General features: G+C 40.0%; 2 protein-coding genes across 5 annotated transcripts; both read left to right on the top strand.

Moving 5' to 3' along the window:
• Positions 1–85: 85 nt before the first annotated feature.
• LOC103470944 (uncharacterized) lies at positions 86–12,322 on the top strand. 3 transcript variants are annotated; one of them, XM_008419671.2, is made up of 4 exons: positions 86–216; positions 2,479–3,102; positions 8,610–8,672; positions 12,036–12,322. In XM_008419671.2, exons 1-4 carry the CDS (start codon positions 182–184, stop codon positions 12,040–12,042), a joined length of 729 nt encoding a protein of 242 aa, XP_008417893.1. In that variant the 5' UTR covers positions 86–181; the 3' UTR covers positions 12,043–12,322. The 3 variants fall into 3 exon arrangements, with proteins under 3 accessions (XP_008417893.1, XP_008417892.1, XP_017162465.1); XM_008419670.2 differs by having other exon boundaries at positions 8,607–8,672; XM_017306976.1 differs by lacking the exons at positions 8,610–8,672; positions 12,036–12,322 and having other exon boundaries at positions 105–184; positions 2,479–4,463.
• Positions 12,323–17,345: 5,023 nt separating this feature from the next.
• On the top strand, positions 17,346–27,126 carry lpar4 (lysophosphatidic acid receptor 4). 2 transcript variants are annotated; one of them, XM_008419669.2, is made up of 5 exons: positions 17,346–17,701; positions 18,382–20,318; positions 20,437–20,555; positions 23,183–23,954; positions 25,635–27,126. In XM_008419669.2, exons 4-5 carry the CDS (start codon positions 23,379–23,381, stop codon positions 26,115–26,117), a joined length of 1,059 nt encoding a protein of 352 aa, XP_008417891.1. In that variant the 5' UTR covers positions 17,346–17,701; positions 18,382–20,318; positions 20,437–20,555; positions 23,183–23,378; the 3' UTR covers positions 26,118–27,126. The 2 variants fall into 2 exon arrangements, with proteins under 2 accessions (XP_008417891.1, XP_008417888.1); XM_008419666.2 differs by lacking the exons at positions 18,382–20,318; positions 20,437–20,555.
• Positions 27,127–27,156: the final 30 nt, after the last annotated feature.

Here is a 27,156-nt window from a genome sequence, read left to right as displayed (position 1 = left end):
AAAAACATTTTTTGCACAATCATGAGTCACATGTAGACAGGTTTTGCTCGGCAGGCGCGATGGCATGTGCAGGCTGTTCAGGTGGAGCCACAGACAAAGCAGAGAAGGCTCCTCATGCACTTTTATTCCCCACACCGCCACACTGGAATTATGGTTATTGTGGAGAAGTTGTGAAACAAGAATGGTGAGCTTTGACTTTGACCTACCTCCACACGGGTGAGTTCTGATAAACAGCCGAGAGRAAAATGAACTTGTTAAAAATAACGACCCAGGTGGGGGATGGGGGGTGGGGGGGGAGGTTGAACTTGTCTCTAGGGGTTGAGAAGATTGCAAGTTGGCGTGACCTCGGACAAGGAAGTGTGGGGAGATGTTGAGATTGTTGATTTAATCTAACCATCGTAGAAATGGAAACCTCATGCTCTCATCTGTAGAACTGCTGAAACGTCCCAAGGCGTTGTCTCCAACTTTGAAACGTTTCTTCCTCAGGTCTTCAGGGATAAAACCTGGACGAGTCGACTGTCTTTGTTGCCGCACATAACCTGATTTATGCAGCTGTACTTTAACCTGATAGGCTTCGTTCAAAACGGTCTGATAAACCCAACACTACCAACTAAACACTAACACATTCCCACATTTTTTACTTTTATTGGAAAATTATGAGTTTAATCTTGTCAATATAAGCTTAAAATACCATAAAGAGAGGTTTGTGAGACGCTTCAGGTCTTAAATGTGTAGATTATTTTATAACAAATAAATATACAGTTTAAAGCTATAGCTGAGGCTGAAAACTTTGACTTTTAATTGCAATCCAGCTGCAATTATGTGTTCTTACAGTGATGTAGAGCGCTTTAAACAAGTTTTCACACCACTTCAGCTTTTTCTAACCGCATTGCAATCACAAACTTAAAAGTAATGTATGTAATAGACCAACCCACAAAATGCCAAATGGTGTAGTAGGACAACTATGACTGTCAAATCTTTTTAGAAATAAAAATCTGAAAAGTGTGGCGTATTTCTGCTCTCTCCACAACTCTCGTTATAGGTAAAAAAACCCCCAAAAAATCAGAATCACAACAGAATTAGAGTTGCACTTTTCTTACATTGTTGTGGCTCTTAACTACTTCCAAGCTGACAATTTTGGCCCACATGGCAAAATGTTTACACACATGTGGTCAAGATCAAAACTTGTTCATCTGTTAAAGTGGCCCAGTCAAAGCCCAGACCCGAATCCAGCTGACAAGCTAACTTGGAAAATCTTTAAGCACAGACACGTTTCTTCCGATCCGACTGAGCTTCAACTGATAAGCAGAAGATAAGAAACTGTCTTTTTGGTAGGTATTTCAGAATTAAATGTATTTTAAAGTACTTAAAAAAGAAAAATACAAGTACTGACTCAGACGCAGAAATACCCAAAAACTGCAAAAGTAAAAAGTAGCTTCCAAAAGTAAAAACTACTCAATTAAGAAAATACTAGAAAAGTATTTAGTAAAAAGTCTGCTCCAGTACTGTGTAACCGATCAAAACACCAATCATTTAAAATGTAAAAATGACATCATCAGACGGAGCAAAATACAAAGTTATGTGGAAATTTTTGTATTTTAAAGACCACAGTGAAAATAATTCCAAATAACTAAATCAGGCAAAAGAAACAATTTTTCTCTATTAGTTTCTTTCTATGTAAAACTTCTGAAACTTTAACAAAAACCACAGGCATGTGTCTGTATACATTTCTGGTTAAATTCACCAAACACAGACTTAGTTTGAATTGGTGAATTTGGTTAAAAGTTTAATGAAGTAAGAGTAGCGATGCTTCACAGTAAAGTTACTCAAGCAGAAGCCAAAAGTCCAGTAAATGTAGTGAGTAAGTGTTCTTGCGACAAACAGCATACAACATTGATTAGACGTTGACATTTTAATCTCAAGACTTCAACCACAGAACAACGCTGACTCATTGATGACATCTTTTCAACATTGGTTAAGTGGCTGATTGATGATTGGATGGTTGATCCACCATCAATCATCGACCTTATGATCAACCTTTTCCTGTGGGTTGTTACTACTCAACTCTGCTCAGGCGTCTAAAATCAAATACAGGCCACTTTTTTCCAATCATAAAAGAAATCTAAAGCTACAAAACATTACTTGAGATGGTCCATTGTATAAAATAATAAAAAACCACTGAAGTTTATTGTAAAAGTGAAATACTTTTGCACCAATAAAGTAAAATACATGCATGTTTGTGTGTACTTATCTCTGTGTGGACAGAATGATGGTAGGCTGCTAGGCATGTCATCAGGGTCGGCAGAAATAAGCTTTGGCTCCAGCCTATTCCTTTTTTGGGGCTAAATTATGGGTTTGTTTATTGTTATTTTCCTGTTTCCCGTGTTTAATGTTGACAGTTTACCAGGATAAACTAAACTGAACTAATGAGGTTACCACCCCCATCTCTGAACTAACATTGGTTTAAACTGTGTGCAGATCTCATGAAGCCTTAAAGTCGGTGTGGAAGCTGAGCTCGCAGTGCTGGCCCGGTTCGGTCACAGAGGGAGTCCTCTCCTCCTCCAGAGGCTGGCTGCGGCGCTTCCTCATGCTCAAGCTGGTCACCGTGCTGCTCTTCCCCTACGGCGACGAGCTCCCCCTGCTGGTCGGCTGCGTGCTCAGCCTGCGGGCTCTGCAGCTGCTCCGCTCCCCTCACGTCTCCACCAAGCCGTCCACCGTCTTCCTGCTCCAGCTGGCCCGGACGGACGCGCTAGTGCTGCTGCGCTGGCTCATCCGGCTGGGACTGACCGTGGGACTGTGGGCCGAGGAGGAGGCGGGAACGAGCCGGGCTCTGAGCGCGCTGAGCGAGCAGCTGCTCGAAGCCCATCACCTGGCCTCTCTGCTCCTGCTGGGGCTGCTGGGGCTGGAGGCCACGCTGCTGGCCCACTGGCCGCTGCAGACCCGGAGGTTCAGGACTTCCCAGTGGGCCCGGCTGTGCTGCCGTCTGACCTGGGGGCTGGTGCTGCTGGAGCTCGTGTGTTTGCTTCACGCGAGGCTCTCTGAGCGGCAGACGTACCTGTCGACGCTGCCCGTCGTCTCCCTGGGCCTGAGGAAGATGCTGTGGTTCGTGAATTCGTGGATGCATTACACCGTTTACAGTTTCAAACCACAGAGAAGGAAGAGCTCGTTTCATTAAGAGCTTCTAAAAACTCAAAAGTGTTTCCACTCTGCTAAAACACCAAATTTTACAAAGTACTTTGTGGTCTGTTTTTTTTTTTTTTTTTTTTTTAGTACAAACACTTGAAATAAGAGCAAGCTAACTTAGAATTAAAATTAAGTTAGCTTAATTTCGGTCGTAAACCATAACATGGAGGGGCTTTATAGGAGCTGGATTTGATTTTTAGTACTAATTCTGTTGGGAGATAAATTTTTCCCATGTTATAAGATACTTGCACTAAAACTAGACCAGAAATGCTTGACTTTATGTTTTTGCAGAGCGATTTATTTATAGATAATTATGTTGATTTATAGTCAAATAGTGTTTTCATTTGTTTTGAAGCTTATCCTGTTTTTTTGTTGTTGTTGTTTAGAGCGTCTCTTAAATTCATTCCTTAGTGTCAAATTTAAAACTAATGAAAAATCTTTTAAGATTTTATTGGCCCAAATAAATAGGCAGTAATGTCTCTCTATAAGTTTCTTATGATTGTAGATTTTTATTTATTTATTCTTTTAAAGCTTAGCGTATTGTAAAGGTCATCTAAAGCCATTTCCTGCTTATGTTTTAAATCTCCTGTTTGTCCAGGATCTGGCTTGCACAATCCAGCATTATCTGTGGTGAATCCAGTGATTGTTTTGTGCTCTGACGCAGAAGATTATGAAATTATTTTTTTGCCAAATTGCAGATGTTTAGCCCTCTGGCAGACTATTTTCCCAGGACTCTCCTTAGGATTTTTTTTTACATTTATAACCAGTTACTTGAATTTCCCCACTGGGGGACAATTAAGGGTATTTCTATTCTATTCTTGTCTACTTGACTAAAAATGCATGACTTGATGAATGTAAAAGCATCTATAATTTATTCCTCATATTGTGTTTAAGTATTTTTAACTTGTCTTCTTCCAGTCAAAGGTCTTGATGAAATATAACATCTTGTCCATTTGGAAGGTTATTTAACTTTCCGATGGGGTAAAGGGTAAAGATGCTCATGTATTTACTTCCTCTTGATCTGTTTAACGAACATGGCAGAAATTTTGCTGTCACAATTTGTAATTTAAGACGTGTGTTTTTAAACGATGCTGAGTGAATAAAAAGACCTTGTGAGATGAATTATGCACACAACAGGTTTTATAACAAAACCATCAATAAACCACCTAGAAAAACACTGTAAAAAATCAGCTGTTTTCCTGCAAAAATTACAGATGTTAAGTAATTAACTCTTCTAAAAAATTATGTAAAATTAAGGCTGAATTACATTAATAATCTGTTAAGTTTATAAAATCTAATGTTAATTTTGCATAGCAGTGTTATATATAAAAAGTATGGCATAAAGTGACTAATATTTTTTGTAATTTTAAAATCAACTGACAAAAACTTTTGTTTTTACAGTACTTGTCACGATAACAGAATTATCTTATAACTTCTACAATATTTTTTTCTGTTTTTTAAATTACCATTTGCAGTCTTTTTTTTTAAAATAATTTTGATTATACTCGCATATTGTTATTGTAAAACCAACATAAACATTTTATTTAACAGTTCACAAAGGTTTCTGCAAATTAAATCAAACGTTCACGTTTTCCACTTTACTTTTCTGTTGTGATTTTACATCATTTTCAATGTTAATTTCAAAGAGTTTTTTTTTCTTTCAGTGTATGAGTTATGCATTATTATTATTATTATTATACAGACTGAATATTTTCTTGCAGCTTCACCTTCGTACCACTGGTAAATCGTGGTGAGCGTTTGCGTTATGATCATTGTGTAGCAAATCAAACATGTTTATACTTTACATTTAGGAACACAGATGCCAGAAGTAACACTAATAAAAATAGGTTTTTAATTTTACTGAACATGGACGTCAACCTGAGGAATGAACTTTGTTTTCTCAAAGTATCACGGAAAAATACTCTCTGTCTGCCTCCTAATGATTATCCAGTCTTTTCACTATTCATAGACTGACGTAGGGATTCTCTGATCCCAGCTATCGCCTCGGGACAATACGGATTTAAGCTTTTTTTTTTTATTATTAGTATCGCTTTCCCTGACTTAATGTCATTTTGCAAGCTGTACTCCAAATACAACAGCATTCTTTGCAGCCATTTTTAACGATCGTGACCTGTTTCATTTGATTGCCTTCCAAAACTAAACTTCAAAACGAACACAAAATGAAATAAAAGTCTTCATAACCTTACATTGTGCCATAAATTGTGAAATAGAGACAGAATTGGCAGCTGCACCTGCTTGCGTTAGACACATTTTTCCTGATTTCCCCATCAGAAAGCAGCTGAAACGCCAGCCGATGAACTCGATGACAGAACTCAACGTAGTGCAGATTAAATATAGTTTTATTTTACATAGCACTGGTTTTACAGAAGCATCATACTGGGTGATCGGAACATGCCTACGGGTCGAGCTGTTTTTACTTCCTCGTCAACAGGACTTTCAAATTTTTCCATCCGAGATTTCCAGAGTTTAAATTTCAAAGGCCTTGGGTGAAGACCTGCAGCTTTTAATCACAGGCTATGGCCTCACTTAGTCACCAGGCTGGTTTCTTGAGATCACAGCAGCCTTCCCACCTGTTAAATGGACAAGGAAACAATGTTAGCGGCTACAAAATAAACACGCCTTGGCTGTAGGGCAACTTTCCAGTTGCCCTACTCTAGCAATTCCCCGGCACGGCTTTTACGCTAACGTTTTTTCATTTAATTTTGTTTTAACCTGACATTCAGGCTCATCTACTTCCTCCTTTCTGTTCCTCGTGAATCCCCCTCTTTCCGCCTGTTTCCATGTCTTTAGACACGATCCAGAGTTCTCCACCTACCCCACCCTCGCGCTGTTTAGTCATACGAGCGAGGTTCAGTTTTACATTTCCCTATTGATATCTTTTTAAAGTAAAACAAAGTGTGTGGTACAAAGAGTTTAAGTGATGCATCTTCTTTATGCACTTTAATGAATGTATTGTTTTCCAGCTGCCTGGTTTCTGATTTGCTAGCACACACAGAGACTCTTTGGTGTTTCTGACGGCAAAAATGCACACTGACGACTCAGATATCAGCTGTTTCAATCATGCTGCGCTACAGCTTGGCTGCTGATGGCGAAACAAATCACCAAAAGAACCTGATGTAAGTACTTGCACCAATTTATTTCACATTTTATTACACAACCAATTTTATTACCCAATCAGTCAATCAAATTTTATTTGTAAAGCACATTTCAGCAGCAAGCATTTCAGTGCTTTACATAATAAAAAAAAAACAGCATGTGACATTGAATAAACAGCAAGAAAGAGAAATAGATTTTCTAACCCTCTGGGACTTTAGTCAAAAACACTGTTTGACAAGGACTCCAACCTCTATGTTTTTAGTTGAAACGCTGTCAACTGGGACTCTAAACCCCGTAGGACTTTAGTCAAACGTCGTTTAACTGGGACTCTAACCCACATTTTATATGAGTGGGGGACAGTAACGGCGCCTCTCTGGGGCCGGGGGGGGCTTTACATCATTAAAACATAAACAGTGAGAAAGAGAAATTAAAAGAAATTAATAAATTGATGAATAGTAAAAATAAAACATCGAAGACATCAAAACCCACACTCTAATCCTAATTTAGCCATAAGCAACTTAAACAGGTGGGTTCTAAGTTGAGATTTAAAGGCACCCAGTGTTTCAGCTGTTTTACAGTTTTCTGGAAGTTTGTTCCAAATTTGTGGTGCATAGAAACTGAATGCTGCTTCTCCTCGTCTGGTTCTGGTTCTGGGGATGCAGAGCAGAACCAGAACCAGAAGATCTGAGGGGTCTAGACGGTTGGTACAGTAATAACAGATCTTTAATGTATTGTGGTGCTAAACCGTTCAGTGATTTATAAACTAACATCAGTATTTTAAAGTCTATTCTCTGAGCTACAGGGAGCCAGTGTAGGGACTTTAAAACTGGTGTTATGTGCTCTATCTTCCTGGTTTTAGTGAGACCCCGAGCAGCAGCATTCTGGATCAGCTGCAGCTGTTTGATTGATTTATTAGTCAGACCTGTGAAGACGCTGTTGCAGTAATCAATGCGGCTAAAGATAAACGCATGGATGAGTTTCTCTAGATCGYGCTGAGACATAAGTCCTCTAATCCTTGAGATGTTCTTCAGGTGATAGAAGGCCGACTTTGTGACTGTCTTAATGTGGCTCTGAAGGTTCAGGTCAGAGTCCATCACTACTCCCAGGTTTCGGGCCTGATCGCTGGTTTTTAGTTGTAATAACTGAAGCTGTGCATTGACTCTGGTTCGCTCCTCTTTAGGTCCAAAGATAATTATTTCAGTTTTGTTTCTGTTCAGCTGGAGAAAGTTTTGGCACAACCACACATTGATCTATTCTAAGCATCTATTCAGTGATTGGATGGGTTCAGAGTCACCTGGTGACATCGTGATGTAGAGCTGTGTATCATCCGCGTAGTTATGGTAGCTAATCTTATTTCCTGTTATAACCTGAGCCAGTAGGAGCATATAAATATTAAATAGGAGGGGTCCTAGGATTGAACCTTGGTGTACCCCACATGTGACCTTTGACCTCTCTGTTGAGAAGTTTCCGATTGAGACAAAGAAATTCCTGTTCTTTATGTAAGATTCAAACCAGTTGAGCACTGGACCGGAGAGTCCGACCCAACTCTCCAGTCGATTCAGTAGAATGTCATGGTCAACAGTGTCAAAAGCTGCACTGAGGTCCAACAGAACCAGCACTGTGGTTTTCCCACAGTCTGTATATATGGATGTCATTGGACACTTTTACAAGGGCCGTCTCCGTGCTGTGATGAGCATGAAAACCAGACTGGAAGGAGTCAAAGCAGTTTGTTATTGTTAGGAAGTTATTTAATTGTTTAAAAACTGTTTTTTCAATAATTTTTCTAGCAACCAAAAACTTGAAATAGTGCACATTCGTTGAGTGGACTACTAACAAATGTGCACTTGTGAATAGTCACATTTGTGACTATTAACAAGTTACAAATGTGTTAATAAAAGAAATTTTAAAAATATATAAATGCATTTATAAATAATGCCTTATTTATAAATAAATGCAAATATATTTTTTATAAATAAAAAATATTTATGTTTTGTATAAATAAAAGTTATACATTTGTGTTATAAATTTATAAAAAATATTTTTTCTATAAATCAATGTATAAAAATAAACTAATTTATTTTTATTTTGCAAATAAAAATAAATCAATGCGCACCACTTTTCAGATCTTTGTATTTCCCTTCATCCGGTTTTGCGCTACTTTGTGTTGGTCTGGCATATAAAAAGATGTGAGAAGGTAAATCCCAGAACCTCCAGGTGCCATGTGTACAAACAGGGACTGACTGTAGTCTCACGGTTTAAGCAGCTTCAGTGTAACCGCTCTTTCCTGCCATTTGTGTTATGTCCAGCAGGTGGCAGCGGAGAACAGCTGAGCAACTTTTCAAGTCATTACCAACAGACCCAGGACCAAAGAGGTAAAACGTTTGAATCAAGTTCTGGTTAAGGTTTGGGTTAGAAATATTCTATTTAAGGGTAAGCGGGCTATAGAAATTAATTTAAAAAATGAGTGGGAGTCAATGTAAAGTCTTTGTAAAGATAGACATGCATGTGTGTGTAGAACTAATCAATTATGGTTGAAAATGGAGGAAACGACATTCTTCCTTCCCATGATGCTCTCTGTTTGGCAGTTGGCAGCTCTACACAGCTTGTGTTTGAGAATCTGCCGTCGCTCACATGTGAACAACTGACAGATTTTGTTTGGTTTTCTGACATATGATAGCTAATATATTTATTCAGTATTTACAATCAAAAACCATGGAATAAACATAGTCGTATTATAGATCACTATTGAAAAAATTTAAAAGAAATATTGTCAAATGATCACATAAACACGATTATTGCTGGATATATTATTATTATTATTATTATTATTATTATTATTATTAGGGGTTTTTGTTTTTGGTTAAATTGGTGTAATGATTGTTCATCACTATAGTTCAAATTGAAATAGATGCTACATTGATGGGTCGACTATTAAATCTGGGTTTAATTGTTATATGTCTGTATTATTCAAACAATCAATGAACGTTTGCGTAGGTGGATAAGGAATGGGGATGTTGGTGATACTTTCACCATATGTGGCTGTTGTTTGCAGATGCAAACATCTGCAAACAACATGTAATGTTTCCCTCCAGTTCAACGAAACCACAGTGAGATCACACTGATAAAGTGAGAATGTCGCTTCATGAGTAAGAACCGCCAACCCATACCTTCTTAGCACGCTATGTGTATGAACTGTACCTTTGAAAAAGTCTAAACAGGTTTGTGTTGGAAAGAAAACACTTCTGAGTAACTGGACTGGAAGAAAACAACATTTCCATTCCTCAACCGGTTGCAAGGCGACGTTTCCGTGTTTAAAATGTGGCTGCAGAACAGGTAATATTTCTGTTGTAACCTCTTGGGTTCAGGACAAACCACTCCACTAAATCTGGGCCAAGAAAGTCTGTTCAGGTTCTTTGTGTTGGTCGTCCACGAACATGTTAAAGTCAATTAAATCATATCAGGTCTCTTCAAATGTGTCGATAGTCAACAAAGTCCAAGATAAGTCAAGCCAGGCAGATTTGGGTTTACAGTCAATCAATCAAGTTTATTTGTGTTGCACATTTTGGTAACAATGTAGTTCATATAGTCAACTGTGAAACCAAGAACAGATATCATGAAATAACGAAGTTTATCACTTAAGATAATTAATCAAAATAGTAGAAACACGCCAAGAAGGTAATCGGCAAATTACTATTTTTCCCAAACAGATACTACCCTGTACACTGTTGTATCGTATTTTGGAAAATATAATTTGTTTTTCAAAAATATTCTGGAATAAATTAATTTTTTAAACTTAAACCTTTCAGGTAGTATATTAACTAATTGTAGCTTAACTCTAAATATGTCTGTGATTGTGCAGTGAGGGCTCCTCCCTAGGCCTGTTTATTGCCTTTCTCTCTCTGCAGGGAGACACTTGTCAGTAAATGTAAATGAAGCCCTCAGCTATTTTAGGTTGCATTCATTAAAATTGACGGAGTACGTGACTCTGAGGAAAGACTTTATATTTAAACTCAACAGTCAAACAAACTTCCTCCACCCGTTCAGGATCCACCAGGATCGCAGACTCGCATTGCCGCGGCAACAATGCCAGCTATTGGGCTATTTGGCTAAAAGAAAGGCCTTTCAGCCTTATATGGCGTGGGTGGAGACTGATGGCTTTTTCTCACGAATAAAGCAAAGAAGCACATTAAAACATAGAACTTCATCCAAACATAAAGACACAACAAGGTTAAACTGGCTGGAGTGAGCCGTTCAGATTGTTTCTAGACATTTTTGTTTTGTGAACAAAGAGAGGAATGTGGGGAGTAATCACTGTTACCCAGAGGGGTGATCAAACTGAACAGTCAGCAGGAAATACAGTACTACACAACACACTTCCACGCATTCAGCCTAAACATAGGCAATGTGTTGCTTCATGCTTTTAAACGTCCAACAGGTGACAGGACTGGAGTCTTTTGATTTCCATTTAGATTCACTTAAAAGCAGAAGAAAAAAATCTTCTGATTTCTTCAAAGACTGCAAATCTTTTGCTGAATTTTGAAGATTTCAAACCCTAACTGGTCAGGGTTAGGGTTAGGTGTAAAAGAGATAGCTGGAGAGAGGGGAGATTGCTTTGCAGCAGTTACACAACAGGTATCACGGAGACGACCAGCTCTGTCTGCACAGGCTGGGGTCAGTCTGGTCAGTCCGTCTGTCTCGCCTCTCCGTCTGTAAGAACACGCTCTGACCCACAGCTGCTCAAGCAGAAAACCCTCCGGCGTAAAGCCTCCAATCGACCTCAGTCTGCAGCTTTACGGAGACGGACGGCGTTGATGGTTACCGCTACTTATTTATTTGACAAAATCTGATCGTCACAGCTGAACTGCGGGGCTACAGCATGATACTACCCAGGACACAACTCTGTCCTCGTGTTAATATCTGTCTATAAAGCCCCACAAAGCTCAGGACTCCTGCGCTGGTACAGCCTCGCTGCCTTTGTACGGCTCTGTTGTCAGGGCAGAGGTATGTATGGCACAACAGGGCTGCCCCCAAACCCTCCTGGAGCCAGTGAATGAGGATGGGCTGAGGCGAAGGGAGGGCAGCAAAGGAAATACACTCATCATTGCATTAAAGGAGAGATGGACAGAGGAGGAGAGGATGGAGGGAGGGCGGGTGGCGGAGGAGAGGGGCTGCAGTAATAGGTTTTTTTTTGTTTTGGTTGGTGTGACTCACAAAGGCTTGGCCTGGTTAGACTGCTTAGTTACCGTTACCAAACACATTACCAGCCAGGGGGCCAGCGTGAGGACTGAGGGGCATTTCTGTTCTTCAACCTAACCTGGTGTTAGTTATGATGAGGCTACAAAACACCTGTGACCTTTGACCCTTTGCAACGAAGTCACTTAATCACGCGAGGCGCCATGACAGACGTCGGAAGTGAGGGACGGATCTGTTGAAACAGAGTAACTGCGATTGTTTTTCCAATTTATTTCTGCCAACTTGGAAACATAGTTGCCACGGCTTCTATTTGTTCTAAGTCCAACTAATTTGTCTGTGGAAGTAGCAAATTTATTTGGGGCTCATAGACGGCGGTATTTACAAAAGTTGGAAATAGCTTAGCATAGATACTGACCCATAACGGCATTTCCCCGTATCCCCGAGGAGATTTAACCCTCTGGCAGTCCTAAGAGATGGGGTCATTTGGACCCTCTGTGATGTCACATGTGCTGTTACAAGTTTTTTTGTGTGTATGGTTTCAGGAACTGACGGTCTGATGGGACAACCCCCCTGCTTCCCGCCTGTCCAACCATGACATTTGCTGTGCCCCTTCTGAGGATCACGCTAAGACCATGAGAGAATTGAAGACCTACAAAGTTTATACACTCACCATTTTTAATGTACATGCTGCATTAGTTCCAGTGAAAAGTTTGAGAACCCCTGGGCTTATATGATAGTGGCGCATTTTCTCTATGGTTACTAAAAATCAGAGGCCTACCTTCTCTATCCTGCAATATTTGATGGTATGTTACTAAATGTACTTATTAATAAAATAATAATAAGTACGGTAATCTTATTATCTTCTAAAGATTGTTCGCTGCAAATCCACAAACTGCTAGTACTTATGATTGACAGCTGCCTTCTGTTGTCGTTCTGCTTCTTCGACAAAAAGTTTACGCTAAAATTCGGTTTGGGTTCTTGTCTGTTTGTGCAGCACTCTGACCATTTCTGGAGTGAAATCATCTAAATGAAAACGATGTTAGGCTACCAAAGGTCTGTTTTTTTAGCAAACTTTACAGGAGTTGTTTTGACCTTCGGCGTTCAGAGTGGGTTGCTTTCCGAAGAACGTGACGTCACATACAAAAGGTCAAAAGAAGAGGCAAAGGTGACCTCTACCAGTCATAAGAACATGAAATCATAGTGGGAAGAAAGTTTAGTGTTGTGTGGCGGAGAAGATGCTCAGAAAACATCTCAACGAAACTTGATCATCTGTTGATTTGCTTTATGTGATTATTTTTAAAATGACAAACGCTTGACTCAAATGGAGAAGAGAAAAAACCTAATGACACCATTATGGGTTGTGGAAAATACTTACAGGAAGTGGAATGTTTTCTATTTTTTTAAAGGAATCTAATGGAGATGTCTTAAGTAGCTTGGCACTTCACTTTTGAGAGTAAATTACATGTTTGGGTTAGATGAGTTAGATGGCACTTTACTGAACTCTAATGTGGGAAATTGTATTTGGTCCAACAGGGAAGATTTGGAAATGTACATTAAAATGTTAAATCCTTAGAAACATTTGGAATTTTAAGTTGTGAGCATTACCAAGTTCTTTGTTCAAAACTTTAAAGTCAAAGCATCTCAATCAGACTTTTTGGCTAAGACCACTAAAAGCACACTTAGGTACCTGTACAAATAACCATAAAGGTTGAAGGTCATACAAGCACGTTTAAATTTTATTAATGTAACATGTCCACTATATAAAAAGTTTAAGTCTCCAGGACCAACTAATCTGGTTTAATAGTGAATGAAGAGGCCTAACAATTAACACAATGAGTGATACATTCTGAACCCTTTCTTTAAAGTTTACATTTTTAGCATCCAGTGAGAAAGAAAAATATTTGACACACATTTATAAGGCAGTGTTTCCCAACCCTGGTCCTCGAGGCACACTGCCCTGCATGTTTTAGATATTTCTCTGCTTTAATATGCTTGATTCACGTAATTGCAGTTCAGGAACACTTGTCAATTGAAATCAGCAGTGCTAAAACAAGGTAACACCTAAAACATGCAGGGCAGTGTGCCTCGAAGACCAGGGTTGGGAAACACTGGTCTAAGGAAGACGAAAGCACACAAACCGTTTTTATACTTTCGTTTCACGTAATCAGAAATTGAATCCCCTTGTAGAAGGCAAAATGTGATACTCTTCATCTCGGACATGTTTGAAGTACGGAGATTTATTTATTTTTTTTTTAGTACCGAGTCCGAGGAGAGAGGCTGTCAAATAAGAAATGTTTCACACCAGCTTTGCAGGCTTTCAGTCAAGCAGACAGGCCCCTGATCCAAACTGACCCCTCTATATTGGAAAACGCTTTAAATGGCTGTGTAGACTAAACAAAGTCAGAATTTCTCTGCTCACTCCTAAAAAACCAAAGTGTTCTTAAAAAGTACTTCCTGCACCGTAGCCCATTAAAGACAAGAGCTGTCTGTCCGTCCAAGACTGAGCGCTGCGTATACATTCGACCAGGAATTTAAAGAATGGACTTTGTTTTATGGTTTGCTTATAAATAGGGTAGTCTTCAGTTTCTCCAAAAGCAATCCCTTCAGTGAGGAGATAGGGACCATTTGTCTGGAAACATTACTTGGTGAACTTAGTGGTAAGGCTATGTTACTCTGATTTATTATGCGCCTTCCTTCACATGTTGTTCTGTTCAGAAATGTTCACATGTGACCAGTCTGAGGTTAGCATTTATTAAAAATAGGCTATTTAAAGGGGCAGTATTACATAAAATCAACTTTTTGTTTAGCTTTATATCATTTTATAATGTTATTCCTTCATCAAAAAAACCTGGAGGGTTGCCTTGACTCTTTCATGCATGTTTGAGAAATCCTTTAATCTCCATGGCAACCATTCAGCTGTGCAAAACGCCTGGTTGGACTTAGCTCCGCCTTTGAGGCACAGCTACTCCTCTGAACTGCAGTTTCCAAGTTTTCGCCTCTCAGAGCGGGCCTGCCCCACTCAGCTCCTTCAGATTAGCCAGCAGCAATCAGCAAACACTGAGCTACTTCTCAGTGCTACGCCGATAAAAACGTTGTTAAAGGGTTAATAGAGGTGCCATGTTGTGATGACTTCCTGTAGGCGGAGCTTCAGAAAGAGCAGAAGCTTCTTTGAAATTAGACAGAGGTCCAATTTCAAAGTGGTAAATTACACAGTAAAATTTCCTTTAAAGGGGCAGTATCATGTGTTTTCTCGGCCATATTTCTAAGCACAACCAAGTAACTATGTCACCTTTAGCTGTTGTAAAAGTGCATATGTCAAATATTCCTTAAAACTCAGTCACTTTCCTAAAATTATTTTTAAAAAGGTTGACATTTAGGGAACAATGTAGTCTGTAAGTGCTCTGTTTTGATAGTTTCTTTAAGGACCCAGAAGGGAAGAATAAATAAAAAAGAATATATAATTACCACCATAGGGTTACCATGGCACAGCAGCCTCCATATATGTCATTCATCCCCGTTTATAAAAAATTATATCTTGAAAGCAACATAAGAACTTGTAAGAATGAGAAAATGTGACCTTGATTAAAGAAACATAGCCCATCATGATGCAATGGAACACGGCTCCACACCATTCATCCCATTAAACACTAACTATTCAAAACACCATGCAGTGATGCAACAGGGAGTGATGTTTTACATTTAAGCCTTACATTTAGGCCCCACACAGCTCCTATCTTTCAGTGCACTGACATACCCGTCAGAAGAGGAAGCAGTGTAACGATAGTTTTAGGTGTAGCGCATATCAAGTTCAGCAAAACCTAAACCTATGGAGGAATTATGTTAATCTGTTTTCATCACAGTGTGTGACTCATGCATTCACGAACACATGTTCCTCAACACCAGTAATTAAGGAGGCTTGAAGGCTTGTGCTGGTGTGTGTTGGGCCGTGTGTGTCCAGTAATGTGTGTCTGACTTCAGTAGTGAGCAGGATGTCCTGTCCTCCCTGCTGCTATTGTGGAGTGGTCAGCATGCCAGACGGCCACAAAGACCACTTCCCCTCTGTCAAGAGCCTCTCTATCTGTAGAGGCTCTGTGTGTGTGTGTGTGAGCAACAGTACGTTGCTCACACACACACACACATACGTTTTCTTTGTGGGGACTTTTCATTGACTTCCGTTCATTTCTACAGCCTAAACCTTACCCTTATCCTAACCCTAACCAAAACTCAATTCACACCTTAGTCCTAAATCTGACCACTGACCCAAAAACAGCGCTTCCCCTTGTGGGACTGGGCTTAGGTCCCACAAGGAGCAGTAGGTCCTCACAACGTAGTGTTAGGAAAATGGCCCCCTCAAGGTATTACAAACAAACGCGAGCACGCACGCACGCACGCACGCACACACACACACACACATACATGGTCATAGCCCAATGCCATCCTGAAAACAATGGGAACCTGTCCAACACCGCCCTGCCACCTGGTTAAAAATAACTCTCTTGGTGGCCTCAGACATTATGACTGTGTTGTAACAATGGTGTGGCAGCACTTTGATCAACCAAAACAGCAAGATATTGTTATCCTGAGATCTCACGCACCCAAGCTAATAGTTTCTTTTGTTGTTGCGATTCTGCGCAATGCTGGGAGACGTAAATTTATTTTAAGCCTTTATTCTGTTTTCTTTGTCTGTAACCTTTTGGTCTGTGGGGACGTTTTAAAGAGAGTCAGCTTCAGAGATTATGTCATAACCTAGACAAACACATCACGTCTCTTTAAATAAATCTAATGATATTTTCAGGCTGTTACAGCACTAACAGCCTGAAGCTAATTATTCTAGTACAGCCTAAAGAACCTCTGTCCTGATGGACATATTAAAGATGTAATGTTGTAATGCATAATGTTACAGTAATTTTGCCAATTTACAAATTAGATGTGAGAGTGCCTTCCATACAAAAATGTCTGTGGTAGCTCCTCTGAGCATACAATGTAAAAGTTTGGAATATGAAAGTAATTTTAATACAGAGCAGCTGGATGCAAAGACAGTAACAGAAAATGTTTAATTTGATCAGTTCTAACCTGGAACTGTTTCACCCCACATATTGATAGCCTTCAGATACAACACTGCATTACTTTTCAAGTGGAATGAATCTACAGATTAGATTTAATTTTTTATAGTTTCTCCCAAGCCTTATCATAACAGAAACAACAAACTGTCTTGTTTTCAAATGAGAGCAACCGGGGTTGCATATTTCAAAGATCTGCAAAATTTTAATCTAAATTAAAGCACCGTCTCTTCGGGTGACTCCTCAAACTGTCTGTCAGATTTCAGCTCAGGACCTTATCCAAAACTTTAATTTTCCTTTCTAATCTATTCTTTTGTTGACTTGGATATACCTGGATATCGAAAAGTAAAAACCCTCTAAACTCCCAGCTTTCCTGAAGACACTTGAAGGTTTTATGCCCAAACTGACTCGGTGTAAAACATATTCACAATTGAATTCATGTTGACAAAAACCTAAGCTTCATCTAAAAACTTCCCACATAATGATGCTGCCACCACCGTGTGTCTCAGTGGTGCGTTTTGGAATCCTACTCCAAAAGCTCAAGTTTGGTTTCATTGGTGGATTGTACTTGAGAAGTGCTAACACACATGTTTAACACACGTGTTACATATTTGAGATGATCATTAATGGGACGTTTAATGGAGATATTTTGAGAGCTAATGAAGGTGCAAACACMGATAGATGATTAATCGGAGCCCCTCGTCCTTTCCTCTTTCTCCACTGTTGACGACTCCACTCCTCCTCCTCCTCCTTCATCCTTGAGGTGCTATTGTCTCGCTTCCTGTGGCCGAGCGAGCCGTCTGTGTCCATGTACGCTCGCGCACAGGCTCTCGCGCGCGCAGCAGTTCGGGGCGGCGGGCTGTGATGCGGTCCGGACGGACGGAGCAACTCGTCAGGATTAATGGAGGGACTCACACCCTCGGGATTTGTTACAAGCTTATAAGCTGCTCTTTTCACGCCAGGGAGCCAGCATTCAGCCTCGGAGCGGAGCGGGGAAACTTCGAGCGAGTTGTTTGGAGAGTTTTGTTCCAGTGTGGAGAAAAAAAAAAAAAAAAAACGGTGCTCCGGACCTTTGACAGCTGCACCGCCGCCAAGCTGGAAACCCTCGGTGACCGGGAGGTGAGCTGTCACCGTCCGCTCAGCTGCCGGTGAGTGTCCACCACTTTGTCTGTAGACAGTGACATTTTTTCTCTACTCCTGGGGAAAACGTGTTTCAAATTCATCTGCAACATAACGCAGAAATAAGCTGGCCCCCACCTTGGTGAATGAAATATGGCTTAGCTACTTGCCAACATAGCGGTCCATTAGCAGAAAACTCTTTTAGTTGGAAAGTTAACACAGAGCAAACAAACCAAAACAATATTCAGGGTAAGACTTTTGCTAAATCTTGTTTCAACAACAGCAATTACATAATTGACGTTTTTGTTAAAATTTTTCATGAAGGCCTACTTTCGGTCAAGGTATTATGTCCCCGTACGCCAAAGTTTTTAACTAATGCACCAATATATATATAAAAAAAATTATACATAATTTACCAAATTGCAGAAAACCACAAATCACTGAAAGCTTATTTTCTTCACACAATTATTCTATTTTACCATATTGATGTGTATTAATGTATTAACAACCTCCTGAAGTATATCACACTTGGTAATAGGCATGCTAAATATTTGATAAATATTTGTTTATGAACAATAACTATGCTGCTATGTAATCCCATTTAAAGATGTCTATAGAAGAATAATGGAGAAAAAAATTACAGTTTTAAATCTTATGTTTTTATTGTAAATATAGGTCAAGTGAGATAAATGTGAACATCTCTATGTAGGTAGGTGAAAGGGATCCAGGGGATGCTTTGAACCAAAGATCTACAAGGCATAAAGCGTGTACAAGGTTGGTATGAATAGAGACGTCACTGGCACGAAGGCCAGGTGTGAAACTACCAAAACTTAAAAGATGCAAAACGTCAAAGCAGCAAAATGACCAGCACCAGGCAGCCATCTTGCATATTATCACTGCAGGTCGCTATTGGCTTAAAAAACTTTAGTTTGGATGAAACGTTACCTTTACCTTTATCGATGGCTGGAGTTCCTTTTGTTTCCACTCCATGACTGTTTCATTCCCAGAAATGTTCCAACTAGCAAAATTTGTCTTTCTTTTGAGCTGTCCGTTTTTCAGCCAGCTGACCAGTCGTGTGCAGCATTCTGAAGCTTGTGCTTCGTTAGGATTCATTAGGATAACGTATGACAAAACAAATTAAGGTGGTTTTGAAACTGTAATGACTTAAACCTAGTGTTTATTTTGCTAGCACATTGCGAAGAAGTTTGTCATTCAACTAAAATTAAATTTAGTTTCAAGTTAGTTTTGTTTAGTTGCCCCGTTTTGTTTTTTTGTCATTGAGGAATATACACCGTCAGCTTTATAATATTTTGGTAATTTAGCATCTACCTGCCATATTAAATATACTGGACCACAGTTTCTATCCTCAAAGCACATGACTTTCTCCTTGTTCCATACTTCTCTTTCTACCAGAGAAGAAAAATCTCAATGGCTGCTTTCCCAACTTGCCCAACCTTTCCACAAAAGTTAGGCCTTACTGAATTTTGTTTGCCTTTAACATTTTCGTATTGTTGTTGTTGTTCTAAAACAATTAAATGTCGCAAAAGGTTATGTGAATTTTTACTACATTTGGTGTAAAAAAGGTTGCTAGGGTAAACTTTTAAATTTCAACTAAATTTAACAACATTGCAAACCTCGATATAACCAACAGCTTGGTTGTTGAGCTGTAGGTATAAGCTAATATTTAGAATGACGAGAAATGGTGAGTTCTATCTTAAAAAAAGGGCAAAATATCCAGATTATAATAGCCTGGAAAAACCAGCACCTTGTTCTACGCTTCGCTTTGTCTGGAGGGTCTGGACTCTCAGCTATTGAGAAACGATTGCTTCCTGGAGGCATGGACTCTGTTAAAATTTGAAAATTGTCCTAATCGCTAACGTTTGCCCGTGACGTATGTGAAGCTCCAGTTTGACACTATGAAGCTAACCAGAAATTGCTAGCAGTAAACAACCGTCCTCTACTGCCAACAGAGAAGTGCCAATCCGAAAAAGATGGCTATTGATGTTGATTCAATGTTTGGAAGCCTGAACAACACAAACTGAGCAGCATTGTTCACTTCCTTTGCTGTCATTGCTAAAACAAATTCTTAAACTGCATAGAAAATTAACATCGTTGTTCACAACTTATCCTACTTGCCAATTGGTCTGCTCAGAAATCTACTGGAGAAATCCAAGTCAATGGGAGAAAGCCCAGACTCAATTAAAGGAGATTATAATCGAGAGGAGTTGCATCGAAAGGCTAAGATTATAATCCCTTTCAAACCAAACAGGTGCCATTGATACGCACATCGTTTCACGTATTTGTTCGTCAATCCTTTTCATCTTCATTAAAACGTCACTATGAACTGTTAGGAAGTCCTCAGAGGTATTTCTCGGTGCGACACGAGCCTGAACAGAATCCTCTGTGACCCCAAGATGTGGGTTTAAAACACAAGCCTTTTATAAGTTGTTTTCCCCCAGTCTTCACCTCTTCTTCCCCCTTTTCTCTCCCTTGCTTGTGAGAGAAAGGAACAGCTGGATGTGAGCTGGGCCCGAACTTGATCACTCCGTATCAGCGGGTCCCAGAGGCCTGTTTCTGTCGCTGCTGTGTCCGGCCGTGGGGGTAAACCCTCGTAACTGTGCAGCTGTCCGCAACCCGCCACATAAGGTGCACTCATTCACTCTCTCAGGACCGAAATCCCTCGGCAAGACCCTTTTTTTTTTTTTCTTGTAATCCACTACTCGCATAGCTTGGCTCCTGAGCTGAAGGTTCTTCTCACCTTCAGACAAACGGAGCCCGTCTAAAGCGTCGTGCAGAAAGTCGCGGTTGGCTTGGCCGGGGGTCCGGCGGCCCAGTCCCCCCCCACCCCAGTGCACACAGAGACCCGTTTGAGGATTGGTGCATGTGAGTGTTTGCCTGCTTGTGTGCTCACATGTGGAGGCTTTTGCATATGTAAATGTGTGTGTTTGCTGCAGATGGGTACAGTGAGGCCTTTGTGAGGGTCGACGGGAGGCTTTTGGGGGCGGTGTGTGAAAATGCAGTCAAGATGTCAGAGTGCAGCTGGCACAGGACGAGGTCTTCAGGCTAACGCGGTGCATTAAAGGAGATCAGGCTGAACCGGCTGGGTCTTTACAGGAGAGCCAGCTTACCTCTGTTTTATAATGCAATAAGTCCAGTTTAACTTGCTACAGTGTCCGGGGCTGCCACTAATGATTATATTATTGATTATTCTGTCTATTATTCTGATGATTAATCGGATAAAAAATTTTACACATTCTCATTTAACACACTAATTTCTCACTAAACCTTTTTTTATACAATATTAGAAATATGCAAAAGGTAAATAAACAAATAATCCATTCCCGTTCTTAACTACACATTTTATTGCTTAAAATGCAACAACATAGCATTCCTCTAGTGAATTTGAATGAGTGAAGCTAAAACTATGCCACTGGAAGAGTTTGCATGTTACACAAAGAGATTTTTTTTTAAATCTTAAATGCAGAATTATGTATTTTTTTACTAATTACTAATAAAAGGCTAATTACTGCCCTGAATCTGTTTGAGTCTGTATGCTAGATTTACAGGATCAAACATTGGGGAAGCAATGTTTATTTTTATCAGAACAAGAATCCAGAGAAACCCCTACTAGTTAATCAGGTTATTATCCAGATGAACTCCTTCTAGCTTTTACATTATGGAGTACTTATACCTATCTAGCAACCCAGAACAGGAGCATCTGGTTTATATACGTCACTCAAACCAGAGCAGGAATTAGAACAAACTTAGAATCAAAAGAAATTCCTGTTAGTTTATCTAGAGAAACTACTCATTACCTTAGCTCAACATTAAACTTTTAACATCGGAGCAAGACCCAGAGAAACTCCTGTTAGTTCACAAATCTAGAACAAACTCAGAAAGTACCATCTAGTTTTATCAGAACAATAACCCAGAGGGAACCCCTACCAGTTTATAAATTACAGACTGCTTATTCTTAAACATGGGGAACCAATATGTAGTTTTATACTTTTTTGTTACCTTTGTTCTTCCTTTGCTCTTTATTTTGGTATGTTGTTTTGTTGTCTTTCCTTCTAATTCATGTAAAGCACTTTGATTTACCTTGTTGCTGAAAATGTGCTATATAAATAAGATTACCTTATCTTACCTTACCTATACTCCAGTTAACGATTCATCAATTCATAACGATAAATCGCATCGTTTTAGGCCATAAAAGGGAATCTTGTAGTAGTTTAGACTTGTGTCTACTTGAGGTTGGTTGGCCTTTGTCGAAAAAAATCTATGTACATTACATTTTTGTCCATACTCAGGGTAAAGTTTTGCATCGGTCCAGAGTTTGAGTAAAAATATACCAAATACCARATGTTGTTGTCATCTGATTTTAGCCACCTGCTCCCAGCCTCAGCAGATATTAAACAGCTGTTTCCACATGATGTGTGACTAACAACCCCAAACCTTGTGTGTCAAACCTTTTATTTTAAGAGTCAGACTGAGAGAAATCAGCTCCACAGCATACGGTAGATATTATAAAGTTTACCACTTGGGTGGTATGCATTACTTTAGCTGTTAATGCCAAGTGGACATCCAGATTTTCCATCATTTGTTGGACAAATGTGAGAGCTACTTCAATATGTTTGGAGCTCTACAGTCTCAAAACAGTCCCACAGTCCACCACGTCCCCTGAATTACAAATTCAAATATTTCAGTAAGTAAACAAACAAAATAACTGGATTTTGCACAGCCGCTCCTTCCAAATGGACCTGGAATCTGCTCACATACTCTTCTGTGCACCTGGATGCTGATTTTTAAATGCGTGGAAGTGGAGGAAGGTCAAAGAAAGCTTCTTCTTGACCACATCAATTTGCGTAACCCACAGAACAGTCAAGCCACAGCCACAACCACAAACACTCAGCTGAAAATCCGAAGGCTGTGATTCAACAAGTCTGTGAATCACAGCAGATCCTTTTCCATTCTGGCTTTCATGCTGCCTTGATGTTTATGTCCTGCACAAACACATAAAATGCTACCAAGTGTTTTTGGTCTAGTGCAAATATCTTAATGCACTTGAAATAAGACAAAACTAACAAATAACTTTTCAGCAACATATATGAGCCTCTTCTAACTGAATAATTCCTTAATATTGATTTAAAAGTACTATTTCCACCAGCGTATTTTTTTAATTATACAAAGACATTTTTGACATTGAATCAGGAATGTTTGCATGGTGGGAGCCAGAAATTAAAAACAGACTGTTGTCGAATTATTGATGCTAAAAATCTGCATAGATTTACTGAATTAAACATTTAAAACACAAGGTAAACAGAAGTTAAATAAATGTTAAAGGTTTACTCTGCAGTACTGATGATCGACGTTTTGAAGCCCTCCATTGTTCTTTTTTCTAAAATTTAGTTTGTTCCCTGTTTTTATCTCTGTGCACATTCATGGTTTGCTTTCTGGGGAACGACTTTTATAGTCTGGAAGTTCCTGAGTGCCGTTTCCTTTTCTCTTCGAAGGAGGACAAGCGATCCGAGCAGCCGTGCATCCTGACTGAGTCCGGCTCTGGGGGTCCATGATGACTTGGAGGGGGCTTCAGCAGACGGTCCCTTGCTGACACCCGGATTTCCACCCCTTTCCTGAAGATCTATTTGTATCTTTTTCAGTTTTTTTTTTTTTTTTTTTTACACTTAAGACTTTGTCTCTTCTATCACCATGGCCAGCCTTGTGATTAACGAAACTGGAGTGGAGGATTGCGGGATCGACGACTCCTTCAAGTACAACTTGTACTCCACGGTTTACAGCGTGGTCTTCGTTTCAGGCCTGATTACCAACTGCGCCGCCCTCTTCGTCTTCTGCTTCCGGATGAAGATACGCAACGAGACCACAATGTTCATGACCAACTTAGCGTTTTCAGACTTGGTCTTCGTCTTCACGCTGCCTTTCAAGGTCTTCTACAACGTCAACCGCAACTGGCCCTTCGGAGACGGGCTCTGCAAGGTGTCAGGGACGGCCTTCATCACCAACATCTACGGTAGCATGCTCTTCCTCACCTGCATCAGCGTGGACCGCTTCCTGGCGATAGTCTACCCGTTTCGATCACGCTCCATCCGCACGAGGAGGAACGCGGCGCTGGTGTGTGCCGCCGTGTGGCTCACCATCGTGGGCGGAGGAATATCGGTGACCTTCTTCTCCACCATCAACAGCAGACACAGAGCCACCACATGCTTTGAAGGATTTTCCAAGAACACCTGGAAGACCTACCTCTCCAAAATCACCATCTTCATAGAGGTGAGCTGAGCTACCTTCAGCCAGATGTATATGAACACGTTCGCTACCAGAACGGCATTCAGTAAGACATCTAGATACACAGCAAGGAGGTTCTGCTTTAAATCTTTTCATGTATTTGTCAAGTTGCAACCCAAAACTTTGTATTTTATTGGGATTCTAGACAATAGACCAAAGCAAAATGGTGCACTACTTTGAGCTGAAGGAAAGTGATACACATTCACTTTAAAGATTTTTAACAAATAAAAATGTAAAACCTGTGTTGATAACTTCAGCCTCTAGATGTACAGAGTTGATGGAGAGATTCCCCAAAACACTTCCGGCTGCATTAAAATGTAGTTCAGTAAAGTATTGTCTCAGGGGAGCTGTGTTTGAGTATACGCAACACTTTTCACATTTTATTTGTATGTCCTTGGATCAAAACCAGGCATCATTATGATTCCACTTCAGAATTACAAACTACTTCAACCTTTACAATCCAAAGAGCCATTTTGGCCCTGAGTTCAGCCAAATAAAGTTTGTTTAGAGCCGCAAATGTTACATGACCTTTTGAAAAAAGTACTATTGGCCATTTTTGAGGAATACAGTACCTACAATAGGTGATTTGTTGTAATTTTTAAAGAACTGCAGTTTTACTGCTATTTTTAGGTGTAAAGGTAAATGTTAAAAGGGTGAAATGTTTTTTGCAAAAAGAGAATGGATACATTTTCTGCTATGGGATGTTAATATTTGTGGAAATGTGAATAAAAAAGCATCTAGTTTTCAATATAATTACAAGAAAAATTAGTAAATAAATATTATTTGTAATTTTAGTGTAATTCAGTTGTGGAAACTTGCTTTAGTGATGATATCTCTACTTAAAAACTCTAGTCAAAGCTTGTTGGAGCCATTGTGGGAGCTCCAATGAGCCACTCGTGGCTCTGGGGCAGCAGGTTGAAGACCCCTGATTTAACATGACAGCATGTGGAAAACATGTAAGAGTATCAACAGCAGCAATATATGTCACAATATGTCACTTTACCAAAATCAATAGATAATATGTCTGATAAAATATTGAATAATTTCACTGAACTCCGATCCAGAACCGCTCAGGATTCTGGGGGATGTAGGCAGAGGAAACGCTTTAGCTGGTTCAACCGCTCACTGCCTGCTAAGCTAGGTGGGTGGAATAAACTAACTCACTCGCTTTTTGGTTACCTAGCAACATGTAGTTGTTGCTAGGTAACTAGGTAACCTAGCAACAACAGCTAGCTGTTGTTTTTTAAAAATACAAAACAACAGCGTAGCTTGAAAACTGTGGATAAAAGAGGAAAGGTCACGCCACCAGTTTGAGAGTATTTCGAATATTTAAAACAAAAAAAACGAATCAATAATTATTGATATTGACTGATAGAAAAGCTGTGTACTGTCCTAAAATAATGAAAATAAAATAGAAAATAGAAAATGACATAATAATAATGAAGTAATTTTTTGCTGAAAGTAATTTTGGCAACAACAAAAAAATCACGACCTCTTTCTTGTCTAAAGATGATTTAGGCAAAAAAAAAAATCAATTTGGCAAAAAACGGTTCAAGCCGTAATTTCACCAAGGTGATGATATTGTGATATGTTTGTTTTTGGTCCAGCTGTATAAATCGTTTTGAAAAGCACTGCTCATCCTTTAACTCTCCTTTACTTCCTCAGATTGTGGGTTTTCTCTTCCCCCTCCTGGCCAACCTGGTGTGCTCCTCCCTGGTTCTCCGGACACTGCGTCGCCCGGTCAGCGCCGGCCATGGCTGCGACAGCAAGAAGCGCGTCCTGCGGATGATTGTGGTCCACCTTACCATTTTCATCATTTGCTTCGTCCCGTACAACTTCCTGCTCTTCCTGTACGCCCTGGTGCGGACCCAGGCCCTGGCTAACTGCGCCGTGGAGCGGTTCGCGCGGACCCTGTACCCCATCACCCTGTGTCTGGCCAGCCTCAACTGCTGCCTGGACCCTGTGGTTTACTACTTCACCTCAGAGAGCTTCAAGAAGAGCCTGACCATTGGTGGCAAGGGGTCCGGCTCACGGCCCGAAAGCATCCCGCGCAGCGATAATGAGGCCCAGGACACGGCCGTCCCCAGAAACACTCAGTCCGTGTCCAGCAACGGGAAAGATGCCACGATATTCGACAGCCAGCTATGACTCGGCGCCGTCAGGGGTGAAAACGGGTCGCGGTGGGTTCTGGAGGAACCCTGAACTTGGACAACAATCAGCTGTTTAATTGTGGAAGTGGAAAACAAATAGCTCAGCAGATTAGCTCAGACCAGAGGTAAGTCCTGAGGTATGGCCCGGGCTTTGTGGATTAATCCAGCACTGGAGAACAGAGGAATGTATCTGTGTTTGTTATAACACACACACACACACACACACACACACACACACACACACACACACACACACACACACACACACACGCACGCACACACACGGGGCAGAGGGGTGGCAGATCCACGCTGGGGCCGCCGTGACAGAGACAAGGAGTCTCTCAAAGAGACTCACAGACACTCACACTGACACTGAGCTGTCCATAAGATGGAGATTCTCATTCACTTTGTTGATATGAGCTGTTTAGTGCTTTTGTAACTAAATCTTTATTTTTAGAAAGTTTGAGCTCTGACAGTGCGTTATATCATCAATGTAGTGACACTGATCAGTTCGGCGGGGGGTTAGGGCTGCGCTCAGAAACCAAAAACAAATTAAAGTAATAAAATTACGAGAATGCAAGAGCAAAGTCATAATATTAACAAGATAAAATCATAACTTTAGGAGGAGAAAGTTGTACGAAAATAACGTTGAAATAATACTAGAATAAATATTTGAGAAGAAAGTTGTTTTTGAGAATTAAGACATAATGTTGACTTTATTATCAAATCATGACTTTATTTTCAAAAAAGAAGGGCGGTATTATTGTTTAGAATAAAATCAAGATTTTATTACTTTATTCTTGTGTCTTTATTCTCAAAATATTTCAACTGTATTCTCGTATTATTTTAACTTTATCCTCGTGATGTCGTGGCTTTATTTTTTGTCATTTTATTAAAAGTTTTTCTTAGCATGGCCCTATAGCTCCGTCGTAGTTCAGTGTGGTCAGATCTGGTGTTATTATATAAAGCAGTATTATGTTGACCTGCTGAATTAAATGTGTGTCATGTTGAAGTTTCGTTTAACTTAGTGTCTTTTT

The sequence above is a fragment of the Poecilia reticulata genome, linkage group LG10 (genome assembly GCF_000633615.1).
Source record: "Poecilia reticulata strain Guanapo linkage group LG10, Guppy_female_1.0+MT, whole genome shotgun sequence".
Taxonomy (NCBI): Eukaryota; Metazoa; Chordata; class Actinopteri; order Cyprinodontiformes; family Poeciliidae; genus Poecilia; species Poecilia reticulata.
Note: the sequence above shows the minus strand (reverse complement) of the source record. Positions and strands in the feature narration are given on the sequence as shown.